The sequence below is a fragment of the Trichosurus vulpecula genome, chromosome 1, assembly GCF_011100635.1.
Source record: "Trichosurus vulpecula isolate mTriVul1 chromosome 1, mTriVul1.pri, whole genome shotgun sequence".
NCBI classification, from domain to species: Eukaryota; Metazoa; Chordata; class Mammalia; order Diprotodontia; family Phalangeridae; genus Trichosurus; species Trichosurus vulpecula.
Window position 1 is genome coordinate 120,578,192 of NC_050573.1, and position 14,111 is coordinate 120,592,302.

General features: G+C 40.7%; 1 protein-coding gene across 1 annotated transcript; it reads right to left on the reverse strand.

Annotated features, from left to right (window-relative positions):
- Positions 1–577: 577 nt before the first annotated feature.
- Positions 578–12,093, reverse strand: CCN3 (cellular communication network factor 3). Its single transcript, XM_036768578.1, has 5 exons — positions 11,892–12,093; positions 11,578–11,803; positions 9,775–10,026; positions 4,773–4,987; positions 578–2,125 (listed from the first exon to the last, which is right to left on the reverse strand). Exons 1-5 carry the CDS (start codon positions 11,985–11,987, stop codon positions 1,829–1,831), a joined length of 1,086 nt encoding a protein of 361 aa, XP_036624473.1. The 5' UTR covers positions 11,988–12,093; the 3' UTR covers positions 578–1,828.
- Between the last annotated feature and the right edge of the window lie 2,018 nt (positions 12,094–14,111).

Here is a 14,111-nt window from a genome sequence, read left to right on the forward strand (position 1 = left end):
TGTGTGTAATACACTCACACTCATAAATGGATATATGTGCTAATATACAGAATTATATGAATATAAATGCAGCAGTTTAGATCACCTTCCACAACTCTGCCTGTAATCTCAAGTGTATCTAGTTATTTACTGATTCACTCATGTCATCTCCATCAGAATGTAAACTCCTTGCAGGCAAAGACCGGATTTGCCTTTCTTCTTACTCCCAGTGCTTAGCACAGCATCGAGCACATAGTAAATGCTTAATAAATGCTTGCTGAATGTTGATTAATACATGGATAAGACATCTATTAAAATATGTTTTAGTTTTCATGTAAATGTTTTTCATCAAGAAGCCACAGCCTTTATGTATTCCTTCTTATAAAGTAATTAATAAGCTTACCTACAAATATCTTGTCTGATAGCAACAGATAGTGTTTTAATATTCTACTAAAGGTCAATGAACCGTTGTTCATGTTTGCAAGTACAATCAATAAATGGGCATTCATTTGGTCCTGAAATTGGCAATGGGTTTTGGTTATTACATTTCAAAATACAAAGGTGATAGGAGCCTTAAATAAGTGCTGGCAAAATCACACACTTTCAAAACTTGTTTATTCAGTATGTTTGACAAGTACAGAAAAATAAAAAAGGATATTTTACAAAATATACAATTTCCATATTTACATTAATGCTTTGTTAACATAACAAGAAAACAAGTTCAATGCACAAAACAAGAGGAATTTACAGATTTAATGGTGTAACTTATCTTGCAGACTCATAGGGATACACATGTGTACATATAAATCTTATTTATAGGGTGTTTTATTATGGGTCATATACAGTTTAATAAGCCACAGCTACATTAATCCCAAATTTGGGATCACATGCCATTCTGGTGGTTTATTGTGCCATCATAGCAATTCCTTATTCTTGTGTCTGGAATTCAGTTATAAGTGCACCAAAAACAACACAGACAGCTAAAACATGCTTCAGAATGGCAAAGAAAATGAATGTGTGGAAAGGACTGAAAGCTCTTTGAAAGTGGCAATAGCCTTGGTGGAGAGGATTACCTCTGCTAAGTATTTTGCTCTTCCTCTTTATTGTAAAGAGTTTGAAATGCAACAAGGTTTATTGTGACCTGTAAAGCCAGACTAACTTGCTTTTAGATATCACTCACTCCATTAAGTGACCTACTACCCAATTTATGAGTGTAGACACTGCCTGTCTCTTTCTGTGCAATATATATCAAAATAGATGAATAGTCTCCATTCAGACTTAAAAAATACAGTATCAGAGCTATCTCCCATGCTAGCTTAGATCTTGTTTTTATTAAATGCTCCCCAAATTTTGAATGTAAATGGATAAAGAGCAGAGCACCCTTAAGTCAAAATGTAACTACAACAATGTAGTTGTACATTGATGTGGTTGGTGTCATTTTGGGGTAATTCTATCATTTGAGATGAGATGAGCACCTAAAACAAGCAAAAGGACACCATCATGCAATGTGTACAGCATACCAAGGAAAAATACAGAACTGTTTGTTGTAATTATAGTGCCTTTAATTTGTCTAAACAGAATCATAGAAAATTAACTTGTCACTGAACCATATCTTTTACTTACCTTTATTCTACTTGGACTCCTTGCTTTATTTACTAAATTTCTCCTTCCTTTCAGGTAACACAAAATAAGCTAGCTGGCTATAATACCGGAGAACATGTTACATACATGCTGAGGTGAGAGCAAAGTCACTGATCTTCAACCCATTTACCTTATATTCAAAAGAATGGGTCAAGTTTTGGCTTATTCCCAAATCTTCTCCATCAGCACGTTGCCGGTCCCGCACAGTTTATATCTTCATTCTTCTAGGCTTGGGCTCTAAATCTTGGAGGAAGGCATCATTGCTCTGAGGACAGTTGGTGTGACAGGCACAAGTACTGATGAGCATCATAGGCTTCTTGATAATTTGTCCTTGAGGACAATAGAATTCCACTTGGATGGTTTTGGTATTGTGTGGAGTACAGCATCGGCCATCAGTACAGACACCACAGTATCTGGGCTTGTATGTCTGGGTGCTGCTGCAGTTCTTATATTGTAAGTGGATGGCCTTAAGGGACTTCTTAGTGCGGAAACACTTTTTTCCTTTCTGAGAGAGACAGAGCGAGAGAGAGCGAGAGCAAGAGAGGGAGAGAGAGAGAGAGAGAGAGAGAGAGAGAGAGAGAGAGAGAGAGAGAGAGGTATGAGATGAAGTATGAGGTATAGCTTTGTGGTAATCACTGACTCTTATTCTGATAAGCAGTCAATTTCTAGAATACCTAGGAAGTCTAGGGTAGGGTTTCCCAGGCACAAGTGATGGCAAAATTTTTACCAGTCCATAAAACTTTCACTACCATTTTAAAACTTGTAACTTTAATAAAGTAACACCTTTTCCATAATCCTCCCTCTGCATATTTTTTCTTTTCATGGTTCTCTTTCCTGCCTCCTTCCTGGTTGTCTAAGAGCCACCCCATATAGGCTGCAGAGGGCAGAGCAACAATTAGTCAGTGGATGGGAATGGAGATAGTTTGCTAGTCTGCAGTATAGTTTAAATTGGAAAACACTGGTCTAGAAAATATGTGAAACTTAAAAAAGGTTGCCAGATACCAAACTGGTTTCTAGTCATAGAATATTTTCCTATATGGAAAATAGCTGTAGTTTGGGAGAAAGAAAGCAATAAATAAAGTCAAATTAAAAAAATAGGTTGAAAGGACTTTTAAGTAATCTATTTACTGAAACCTTTCAAAAACTGAAGTTCTATTAAATGTCAGCTCTTTGGAGGGTGCAAATCTATCCCACTCCCCTTTCATTGGCAAGTATTTTTTTAGCAGCAGTTCTCAAAGTGTAGTCTGAAGATCCCCTGGGGCTCCCCAACACCCTTTCAAGAGGTCCATGAGGTCAGCAATATTTTTATAATTTTACTACGATGTTTTTTGCCTATTAAGATATTTCTACTTTTTCCAATTGCATATCTGTGTGAGGCTGAATCTTCTTTTTACACTTGAACATAAAAAAACCCATATCACAAGAGACTGAATGTAGAAACATGAGAATACAGGTGTCTTCTATTAAGCCATGCATAAAAGAAATTTGCAAAAATATATAAAACAGCTCTACTCTTCTCACTAATAGTTTTGTTAAGGAAAATATAGTTATTTTTTCATAAAAATGTTACTTATGTTAACATGTAATGGGTTTCTTTTTGTCATTTTATTTGTTTGTTTTTTTTTGGCAGGGCAATTGGGGTTAAGTGACTTGCCCAAGATCATACAGATAGTACATGTGTCAAGTGTCTGAGGCTGAATTTGAACTCAGGTCCTCCTGACTCTAGGGCCAGTGTTCTACTCACTGAGCCACCTAGCTGCCCCATGATCATTTTAAATGAAATAAATTAAAATAATTGATTTTAATTTTTATTAGGCAAATATCAATAGGGGCAGTTGGGTGACACAGTGGATAGAGCACTGGACCTGAAATCATAAGACAAACCCTCCTGAGTTCAAATCAAGCCTCAGACAGTTACAGCAAGTCACTTATCCCTATTTGCCTCAGTTTTCTCATCTGTAGAATGAGCTAGAGAAGAAAATGGAAAACCATTCCAGTAACTTTGCCAAGAAAACTCCAAACAGGGTCATGAAGAGTCAGATGTAACTGAAAAACAACTGAACAACTACAAAATTATCAACAGACATAAACCATATAGGACAAAAGCTCTTTGGGAATCCTCAATCATTTTTAAGAGTGTAAAGGGGTTCTAACACCAAAAAGTTTGAAAACTATTTTATAGTATCAGTATATTGTATTTATTACAATTTTCTTGTATTGATCTTAGCTCATTTCTAGCTAGCAGTTATAAATAGGGCACAAGGCCAACAATATCCTTCCCTGCCCCTCCTAGTGAAAGTGGGAAATCTCTAGTGAGTAAGGTTGGGGTACACCGCCTTAGACTGAAGCGATGTTTCCCAGTATGTGGGTTATTATAGAATCAATTTTTAGATGGGCTTGAAGTCATCTCATCCATTCTACTGCACCAAAGCAGAGATATCCCTAGCTGGAATTGAATGTTATAAGTTTCCAAGAGATGAGATGGAAAGCTGCATTCAGTTCTCCAACCCCCAATGATTTTAGAAGCACTAATGGGTGGCAGCTAGGTATACCGCCTAGTGGAGATAGTACTTGTCCTGGAGTCAGGAAGACCTGAATTCAATTCTAGCCTCAGACACGACCTAGCTAAGTGATCCTGGGCAAGTCACTTAACCTCTGTCTCTCTTTTCTCATCTGTAAAATGAGGATAATAATAGCACCTACTTTCCAGGGTTCTTGTGAGGACACACTGAGATAATATTTATAAAGCACATTACAGATATTAAAGTCTTGAATAAATGCTATCTATCTAGTTCTGAGTTCTCAGTTCCTATTCTGAACTTGCTAGGTTACAATTGCTGACGTTCTAATGCTTAAGAGAAAGTGAAGAGATTAATGGCTGGGGAATCTCAGTGATAACCAGTCTGGCCTCCTTTGCTCTTTCTGATTTCTCTCTGATGCTGACTCACAGCAGTGCCAGAGCCATAGGGTGCCTACCTGTCTGTGATATAGCTTTTTCTTGATCCCCACTCTATCTCTTTTGTTCCCTGTCCTCCATCCCCCCTACACAAATACCATTTTACTCTGGTTTCAAGGATATGTCCTCTCACACCTGCTGCTCCCATACAACTCTCTCAGAGCTGTCCTCAGTAAGCCTGCTTAATAGGATGTACCTTTTCAATGGCGTGTTCAACCTCTTGTTCACAGGGCCTTACGATGCAAAGACGAGTCTGCTTCATCATCTCACAGTGACGATTCCTATTGGTGACTCGAGTAGAAAATCCCATCCCACAGCTTTTAGAACACGCACTCCATTCTGTGGTCTGCTCTATACAGTTGAGGCTTGAGTCAGACACACCGATCCCCAGTGTGGCCTCTTGTCTGTAAGCTTTGACAAAGATACACACCATCAGTATTACCATGAAAAGAAACATAGGGTTCACATAATGACCCTTCCAATAATTACTCATGAAATAAAGAGAGGATAAGGGTAAGGTAGGGCAGGTGGGTGGCATAGAGGATAGAGTGCTGGACTTGGAGTCAGGAAGACTCCTCTTCCTGAGTTCAAACCTGGCCTCAGACATTTATTAGCTACGTAACCCTGGGTAAGTCACTTAACCCTGTTTGCCTCAGTTTCCTCATTGGTAAAATGAGCTGGAGAAGGAAATGTAAAACTACTCCAATATCTTTACCCAGAAAATCACAATAGGGTCACAAAGAATTAGACCTGACTTAAAACGACTGAACAACAACAACAAAGGGTAATGTAGAAAGAACACAGTAACTTTCTGTAACCAGAACATCACCAGGAGCCCAAACCTGTGCCTTTACAATGTGACCATCAGTGTTTTAAGATGTGGATTTGTATATGAAAGATTGAGATGTAATTGATGATTTTCTAGAGGAAATAATGTCTGCAAGTCTACAAATGATAATAAAAACACAAGTGTGCTTTGGGAGGATAGAAGGGACAGTTTTGGCAGAAGCGATTAGACAATTCAATGGGAGATCATTAAGCACAAACAATGGGAAAGACACAGTGTTAGACATTGTACAAACAATAATGAATGAATGTATGAATGAGTGAGTGAGTGAAAAAGCATTTATTAGGCACTCACTGTGTACCAAGCCCTGTGTTAAATGCTATGGATACAAAGAGAAAAAGCAAGATAGTTCCGGCTTTCAAGGAGCTCACATGCTAATTAATTAAGTATGGTGGTAGGGCAGATGGTAAGGCCTGGAAAAACTTAGGATCCAATAGGAGGAAACATGGTAATGTTTGATAGTCCTCCATCTCACCAGAAGTAATTGAATCGATGACTCTTGTTTCATTTACCCTGTGTGTGCAGCCCAGAAGCTCAGATGGACGTGGGGCAGTTCCTGCTAGAAGCTGAAGGGGGGAGATGAAAAATATTCTCTCCTTAAGAAACTTACATTTTTTCCTAAGGATAGGACATATAAACAGATAAGTAAATATAAGACAATCTGAGGAGGGACAGAGCCACTGATAACTATAGGGATTCAAGAAGGACTTCCTGTAGGAAGTAATACTTGACACAAAAGACAGAATCAGATTCTTCAGTTTATTAAAACTTAAGCTTATTATGTGTGACTTGGGACAAACCAATTCCCTTTCTAAGTGGTTCTGTTTCCTTATTTGTTAAACATAGTTGATGATTTATTGTTTTTGTAAGTTGGAAGATAATTTTAACATCTCCACCACACAGTAAAGTCAACAGTATTTTACAAAGTAAATATGGGTGTATTTTTATCCTCCTGCTTTATGTAAGAATAGATCAGGAATGTTTTATTTAGTGGAAAAATTTAATACAAAAATATTTGTGAAATTGAACTTCAACAGTCAAAGTCTTAGGAATATTACAATGTACAGAAATAATTATGGAATGGAATAGGGATAGGGACTGGATGTAGAAGTCTGATCAGTTGACAACCATTTTTAAGTGTCTACTGTGTGCCAGGCACTGTGCGAAGCACTGGGGATACAAAAAGAAGCAAAAAAGGCTCTCGAGATCCTCACAATCTAAGGGGGAGAAAACATGCAAAAATATATGCAAAGCAAGATATACACAGGATAAATAGGAAATAATTAACAGAGAGAAGGCATATTGGCTTAGAGAACTCATAGCTAAGGCAATTTTCTGTATAAATATAGGTCAGCATCTTTTCTAAAACTTATAGTTTTAGAGTAATACTTAAAGGTTAAGCAATGTGCCCAGAGTTCCGCAGTCACTACGTGTCAAGATGTGACACCTAGGTCTTTCAGTCTTCGAGGTCGGTTCTTTATCCACTAAAGAAGGGCATAAACAGTCAAACAGCATAGACCAAAAGTGTGGGGAACCTGTGGCCTTGAGGCCATATGTGGCCCTCTAGGTCTTCAAGCTTGGCCCTTTGACTGAATCCAAACTTCACAGAACAAATCCCCTTAATAAAAAATGTGTTCTGTAAAACTTGGACTTAGTCAAAAGGCTGCACTCAAGGACCTAGAAGTCCACACGTAGCCTCAAGGCCACAGGTTCCCCACTTTTGGTAGAGAGTCAAAAAGCCTGTGTTCTAGTTCAAGCATTGTCACGTATTTGTTGACCTTGAACAAGGCATAACCTTTCTGAGTCTTACTTTCTATCAACTTAATTCAGTTCAACAAACACTTAGAACCAGTGCACCACATTATTCTAAATTATGAGAAGAATGGTACCCTGCTTAAATCATAGCTCTCAGACTGAATTTATTCTTCTCTTTTCTTCATCTGAACCTGTCATGTCATCCATGTAGGGAATTCCTGGCATAGAAATGCCCTCTGCTGATGAAGATTATCAAATCATCTGTAACTTACATTTTCAGAGACTTGTGGTCACATCAATAAAGACAAATGCTTATAGCTAGTATATAGTAGAGGCAGAATTCGAAACCAGGACTCCCTTGCTCCCCTTCTCTCAGTCTAGGTCTCTGGATCTACTAGGAAACACTGCTTCTCATGGATTTGTTACAGAGAAAATGGGCAAAGTTACGTGAAGAAGTCTTGGAAGAAAAACAAAAACAGAAACTAAAGTGCTGCACAGATGTAAAGTATTATTAAATCACTTGTTAATGGTACCAGGGATGAAATGTCAGAAGTAGGTTCCTTCTGAGGAGCTACGGCTGGAGAAAACACCCACTAAGACTGACCTCATTGTTAAGCGATCCCAATAAGCTTTGGCTGTTGGCTGACGTGCAGCTTCTGCAAAGCAGTCTCTACCACCAGATGAGTGAGAACACTGCAATATTTCTTTCCCCTGCTGAGGAAAATGGCTAAGCTCCTTACAAGAAATGCTTTGGGACTTCGCTTCTTCTCATGTCATTTAGCATCCTGAGCTAATAGTTCTAGAGCTGGAAAGGTCTTCAGAACTCATTTGGACCAATCATCTCATTTTACAGATGAGAAGACTGAGGCCCAGAGAAGTGAAGGAACTTGCCCAAGATCACATGAATAGTATGCATCACTGGTAGGATCTGAACTAAGCTGTTATTTCTCTGTAGAGCATGGAGATGGATGAAGGTTTCCCAGGCTACTTACAGAGGAAACTTTATTTTAAGGACGTGCAAATGGAGTATTACCATCCAAAAAGAAGGGTCACCCTGTATAGCGGAGAAAACACTTCCCTGGAAGAAAGCGCTATGATGACATCAGAAGGTGTGGGTCTGAATCCCAAAGTAGTTCCACTACCTACTAGCTCTGCGACCTCAGACAATCCACTTAGACTTGTGAAACTTGATTTCACATTCTGTAAAATGGGTATCTGGACATCTGGTCATATTTGTATCATGGAGGGGGCGGGGCTTGAAATGAGAATCAGATGAGACTGTATGTGTGAAAACCCATTGCAAAAGTGCAAATCATCATCTACATACATCTGTTTACATGTTGTATTCCCTCAGTAGAATGTAAGCTCCTTGAGGGCACGTTCCTATCTCCCAACTTTGGGCATTTCCTCTTGCTGTCCCCCATGCCTGGAATGCTGTCTCTCTTTATTTCCACTTCTGGGCTTTTCTGATTGCCTTCAAGTTCCAACTAAAATCTAATTTTCTACAGGAAGTCTTTTCCAATCTTCCTGGATGCTAGTGCCTTCTCTCTGTTGATTATTTCCACTTCATACTGTATATAGCTTGCTTGTACCTAGTTGTTTGCGTGGTGTCTCCCCCATTAGACTGTGAACATATTGAGATCAGGGACTGCTTTTGCCTTTCTTTAAATGCCCAACACTTAGTGAAGTGCCTGGCAAATAAGTGCTTAATAAATGTTTACTTACTGACTGGCAGAGACTGTTTCTTTTTCTATTTCAAAGATATTCCAGTGCCTACCACAGTGCCACATTCATAGGAATTATTTCACAAATGCTTGTTGGATTCGATGAATATTCATGTAAGCTACTATATATCATATATACATATCATTTATGTTATTATATATTATATTATTATAATTATATAACTTGTTATAGCATTAAAATTTTTAATTTTTTTTTATATTTGCCTGTGATTTCATGAGTATAGGTAGGTCCTGGTTAGGGACTTCTTTTGTCAAAGCAGGTCAGAACCTCCTTTGCTGCTAGGGAAACTGAGAAGTTAAGTGACTTGCCTAGGGTCTCATTGTCAGAGTGTGTCAGAAGTGGATATGGACACAGGTCTTCCTGACTCCTGGGCCAGTTCACTTTCCATGATTACTTTTTGATTATCACATAACTTTTGTATTACCAAGGACCAAGTTGGCTTAATTTGGAGTCAGATGACTTGGGTCCAAACCATATCTTTGAAATTTACTTTCTAAGTAACCTTAGAGTAAGCTACTCTACCTATTTGTGCCTCAGTTTACTCCTCTGTAAAAATAAGAATGTCTAAAGCCTATGAAGTGTTCTCATGGAAAAGAAGAGCCATTTAGCAGATTTCCATTTTAGGTATCTGCTGAGCTCATTACAGTATCTTGGGTTGGATTTTAAGGACACTCAGCATTCTTAGAGAGAGCAAATTGGAAAGCAAAACCACAATTCTAACAAATGAAGGCCAGATTCTCATCTTGAAATGTTCCTTATGGGACCCCAGAGTATGCATGCCTTTAGCATTCAGGCACAGAGTGGAAAGAGGCCCCTGTCCAGTGACCTTCAGCCCTAATGAGTTTCTCACCTGCTAGAGCAAGGCCTCCCAAAGTCCCTTCTTCCTTTGGGTCACAAACCCACTGCTCACAACATTCTCCTGGAACTTCCACTTTCCTTGGGAAAGGACAGTCAGGGCGAGGAAGGAGCAGGTCATGGTTGCAGCGTGGAATGCAGCCTATTTGCCCATCTCTGCAGGTGCACTGATATTTACAGCTTGGCTGAAAGGTCTCACCACTTCGGTAAATTATGCCATCAAACACACAATTGTCTTCTTCTAGAACTAAAATATTCAGGGGACATGGGTGAAAAAGAGAGAGGGAAAAGAGCAAAAAACCCCACAGTAATTACATAAAGGATTTCTGGAGCTGGTCAAAATCTCCTATTTGTCCTTTTCTAATTTCTGGACAACAGAAGGTTCCTAAGGAATGTCTGATAGCTGGGTTTGTACCCAAATTGTAAAGATCATTTCTGTCTGCAATAATTGTGCTTTGGTTGGGTTTCACAGGCTATGATGTTGGGTTCAATTAGAGATTACCTTTCAAGTCTTTTGTTGCTCTAAATCTGAACTAATATGATCCTTATATTCCCCTCTCTAGAGCTTGGCTTCTTCATCTATAAAATAAGGGAGTTAAACCAGCTGATCTCTAAGGCCCCTTCATATGGTTCTGAATGTGCAGGGGATTCCTCACCCTCCTTTCCAACTATGTTATAGTACTGGTGGAGCACAACTTTAAATATTATTAAGCAGCTCACCTTTCCCTGTGGAGATTAATTGGTCATAAAGTGAATAAAGTCTGGATGCTTTAAGGTTCAGCTAAAGTTACTCTGGGAGAAGGAGGTAGTGCATGTTTTCCTTTTTTTCTCTTTCTAGCCCTAGTGACTTGAAGAGTGCTTCCTTCACAGTGGATAATTAGTTAACGTTTGTTGAATTTTCAAGGTTGGTAGCTAACTTAACAGTCCTGTCATAAAAAAGGTATATTTCTACAACAAATTCCAGGTTGACAATCATCTTTCCCTGACAAAACTCAGAGCTGTGTTTTTTTCCTTGTAGGTTTTGTTTTATTTTGCTATCCTCTCAATTCAACAAAAATTTAAGGCACTAGGCAAGGAGCTGGAGATACAAAGACCAAAAAAAAAAGCCTTGCTTTCAAGTACCTTTCATTCTATGTGAGGGCATTGGGCATAGAAATAGCAATGCTATATACAGCAAAGGAGAACCTGCTATGATGCTTTCATCCAACTCTCTGGGTGATCTGGGGCTGGCTTTGCATTTTTTTTAAATGTAATATACAGGTGTGAAAACAAACCTGCTAGATGACAGCCTGGGGAATTTTATGGACTTTTTTTATTATTGTAATTATTTTGCATGCAGACTCAGGGCTTTCTCCTTTCCTCCCCTCTTCTCCCCTTGGAAATCGCAAAAGGAAATGACCTAACCGGCTTTAAACTCTACTCTTGAGTTGTCAATCATCTGTCTAAATTCTTTTCAAGGACATCAAGTAGGGGAAGTTTTTTAGTTCGTTCTCTTTGGCCCCACGCTCTCCTTGCTCAAGAAGAGTCCCAGCAATACCAGGCTCTTGCCCTTTCCTCTTATTCTATCTCCTCTTGTAAACCCAAATCTCATTGCCACCCCCGAGTCCCTTCTCAATTACCTTTTCCCATGATTATTTCCCTCCCCTACGTCTGCCTTCCCCCCCTTCCCCCCAACTCCACCCCGCTATCACCGTGATTTGAAAGAATTTCCAAGTCAGGAGGGGGACCTCAGAAGAATCTAAAGTAGGCCCCTGGTAGTTCCCGGCCCTGAGCTCCAAACGGGACGAGCGCGGGTTACCCATGCAGATGCCAACTTCAGCTCTCGGGTCGGCGCTGCGGTCACAGTAGAGGCCGCTGCTCTCTTGGCAGGGCAGTAGCTCGGAGCAGCTCTCGCCGCGCTGACGGGCGCAGACCAGGCAGCAGGAGCATCTGTCCAAAACAGCCGGCACCCCGGGGGCGCAGGCAGGCGGCTGGGCTGGGCATCGGCCCGGGCACGGAGATGGGCAACTCTGAGCTGGAACGACCTGCGAGTAGAAAGAGTACAGCCCCGTTCAGTAAGGGTGGGTCGAGAGCGAGCGCCCTGCGGGGGTACGGTGCGGGAGAGTCACTTACCTTGTTCAGTAGAAGAAGGAGCAAGAAACTGAGGCACAGACATTGTTTACGCTGCGGGACCCTCATCCCTGGTGGGGGCAGCAGCCCGCACTGCATGGTTCTCGCTCCGGATTTCTTGCAATGACTCTTTCTCTCTGTCTCTTTTTTTAAAACTTTTTTTTTTAAACCCACCGGTTTCCTTTGCCTCTGGTTCTCACGAGCAAAGCTCGTATTTATAGCTGCTAAGGCAGATTATATAGAGCGCGTCTAGGGACAAGTAGAAGCCGGTTGGCTGCAGCTGGCGAAGGAGGGAGGGTGGGATTGGCTGGGAGGCTAAATGTAATGGGATTACAATAGCAACCCCGGGGGTTGCTATGGTAATTGGCCAAGGCATCTACAGCAGCCAAGGTCTCTGCAGCAGCGGTGAAAGGACGAATAGGGCGCGGTGCTGGGGTGTGTGCTCCCGCACGCCTGTGTCAGGACCGGCTTTTCTCTGGGTGCTCAGACTAACGGGGCGGAGTCCGGCCTCTGAGGACTCACTTCAGTGAATGGGAAGGAAAAGACCAGTTACCTTCTCTCTGGACAAAAAAAGCAGCACCGCACTCCGTCTGCCCCCAAACCTTCTTTCTCCGCTTCTCTCTCTCCCCTCTACTCCCATGGCTGTTTGAAACAAGGGGTCCTTAAGCCTGAATTCCAGTTTGAGGGAGGTACGGAGTTTGGGACCATCTGTTTGAGTCTGGCAAGAGGCCCAGCTGCTTAGTCATAAGTAAAGAGAAAGCACATTCAAGTTTGTCATCGTTTAGTGTCCTCACTGTATGTGTGAAAAAAAAAAATGTGTCAAAATGGTAGGGAGATCCTGCCGTCCAGATGTTCCAACCTCTCTTTCACGAATTGTTCCAATTGTTCTCTATGCACTCCCTGTCCTCCCTCTCCCCATCCCCTTCAGACTGAGTGGAAATAATTATCTGCCTAATTTTAAAGGAGTAAAGGTTCTAGACTGATTAACAGAAACCATTTATCTTTCCTGCAGAGAGCAAAGTCTTGAAATCAGGGGCTGGTTGATGAAAACTGAAAAAAATTTAAGATAGGAAAAAAAAAAGAATTCAGTCCAAGAGTGGGGCAGAAAAACCACTGAATTTGCAATTTGAGAATTTGGGTTTGAATCTTAGTCCTGCCATTTACAATTCATGGGACCTTAGGAAAGTCACATCAGTTCTGTGGGTCTTGTTTTATTACTTCTATAAAATGAGGCAGTCCATGGATTCACTCAACAGACATTCATTAACTGTTTACTATATCCAAAGCATTAGTGCTGGGAATACAAAGAAAAAATAAGATTGTTTTTAAAGCCTTTAAGGAACTTAGGTTGTGCTGGGGGTCTAGCACACATACATTACAACCAAATGCAAATGATGTAAAGGCAAAAAGTAAATACAAAACACAATTTAGGAGAGAGACTGCTAGCTGTATGTGTGTGTGTGTGTGTGTGTGTGTGTGTGTGCACATGCATGTTCAGAGATCAGGAATGTCCTTCAGAAGGTTGTTTCAACAATCCAGCTAGCAGCTGCTGTGGGCAGTGTAAGAGCAACAACAACCAGCTCACAGAATGCTGCAAGCCCAGGTTCCTTTGATCTGCTTTACTAAGGAAAGCAACATTAAGGGGTTAACAGGCTTACTTTAATTCAGCATACAAATACCATTCACTTAGTTCAGGGGAAAAAGTCAGCACCCTGAACTTCAGAGCAGATACAAATACAAAGATACATTAGAAACAGACCAAATCACAATTCATAGTTACCAACATCTAAGTTCATTCCGGGAGCTCATAACAAGGGTTGGCCCAGAATCACTCCAGCCACCACTGCTTGTGGGTCAGAGCTCTGAGAAAGAGAAAGCCAACCCCTGGTTTTATATCTTTTTCAAGGTCAAGAGTGAGTCACACATGCGGCTCACCCGCTTGACCTAAAATCGTCACAAAGTCTGGCACGACTTAAACCCATGTGGTCTAAAAGCCTCTGATGTCCCAAACATGCCACTCAAACCCATGTAAACTAGGCCCTCCCCTGAGGAAAGGAGGTCACCAAGGACTTCCAATCTAATCAAGGAAACAAAGGCCAAACTCTTTAAGGGCACTTGGTTGAACTGAGGGCTAAGAGCCCATTTGATTGCCAAGACAAAGGTAGCACCCTAGAGGTGCTAAGTTCCCTTTCAATTCTTAACATTTTAAGATCTTAGTGAATT

Coding starts and splice junctions, on each gene's coding strand:
- CCN3 (XM_036768578.1), bottom strand. CDS start 11,987: ATGCAGTGCGGGCTGCTGCCCCCACCAGGGATGAGGGTCCCGCAGCGT. Junction 10,027..11,577: donor TGAAGTTGGCATCTGCATGG/GTAACCCGCGCT, acceptor TGAATATTTTAG/TTCTAGAAGAAGACAATTGT. Junction 2,126..4,772: donor TTGAACACGCCATTGAAAAG/GTACATCCTATT, acceptor TGTCTCTCTCAG/AAAGGAAAAAAGTGTTTCCG.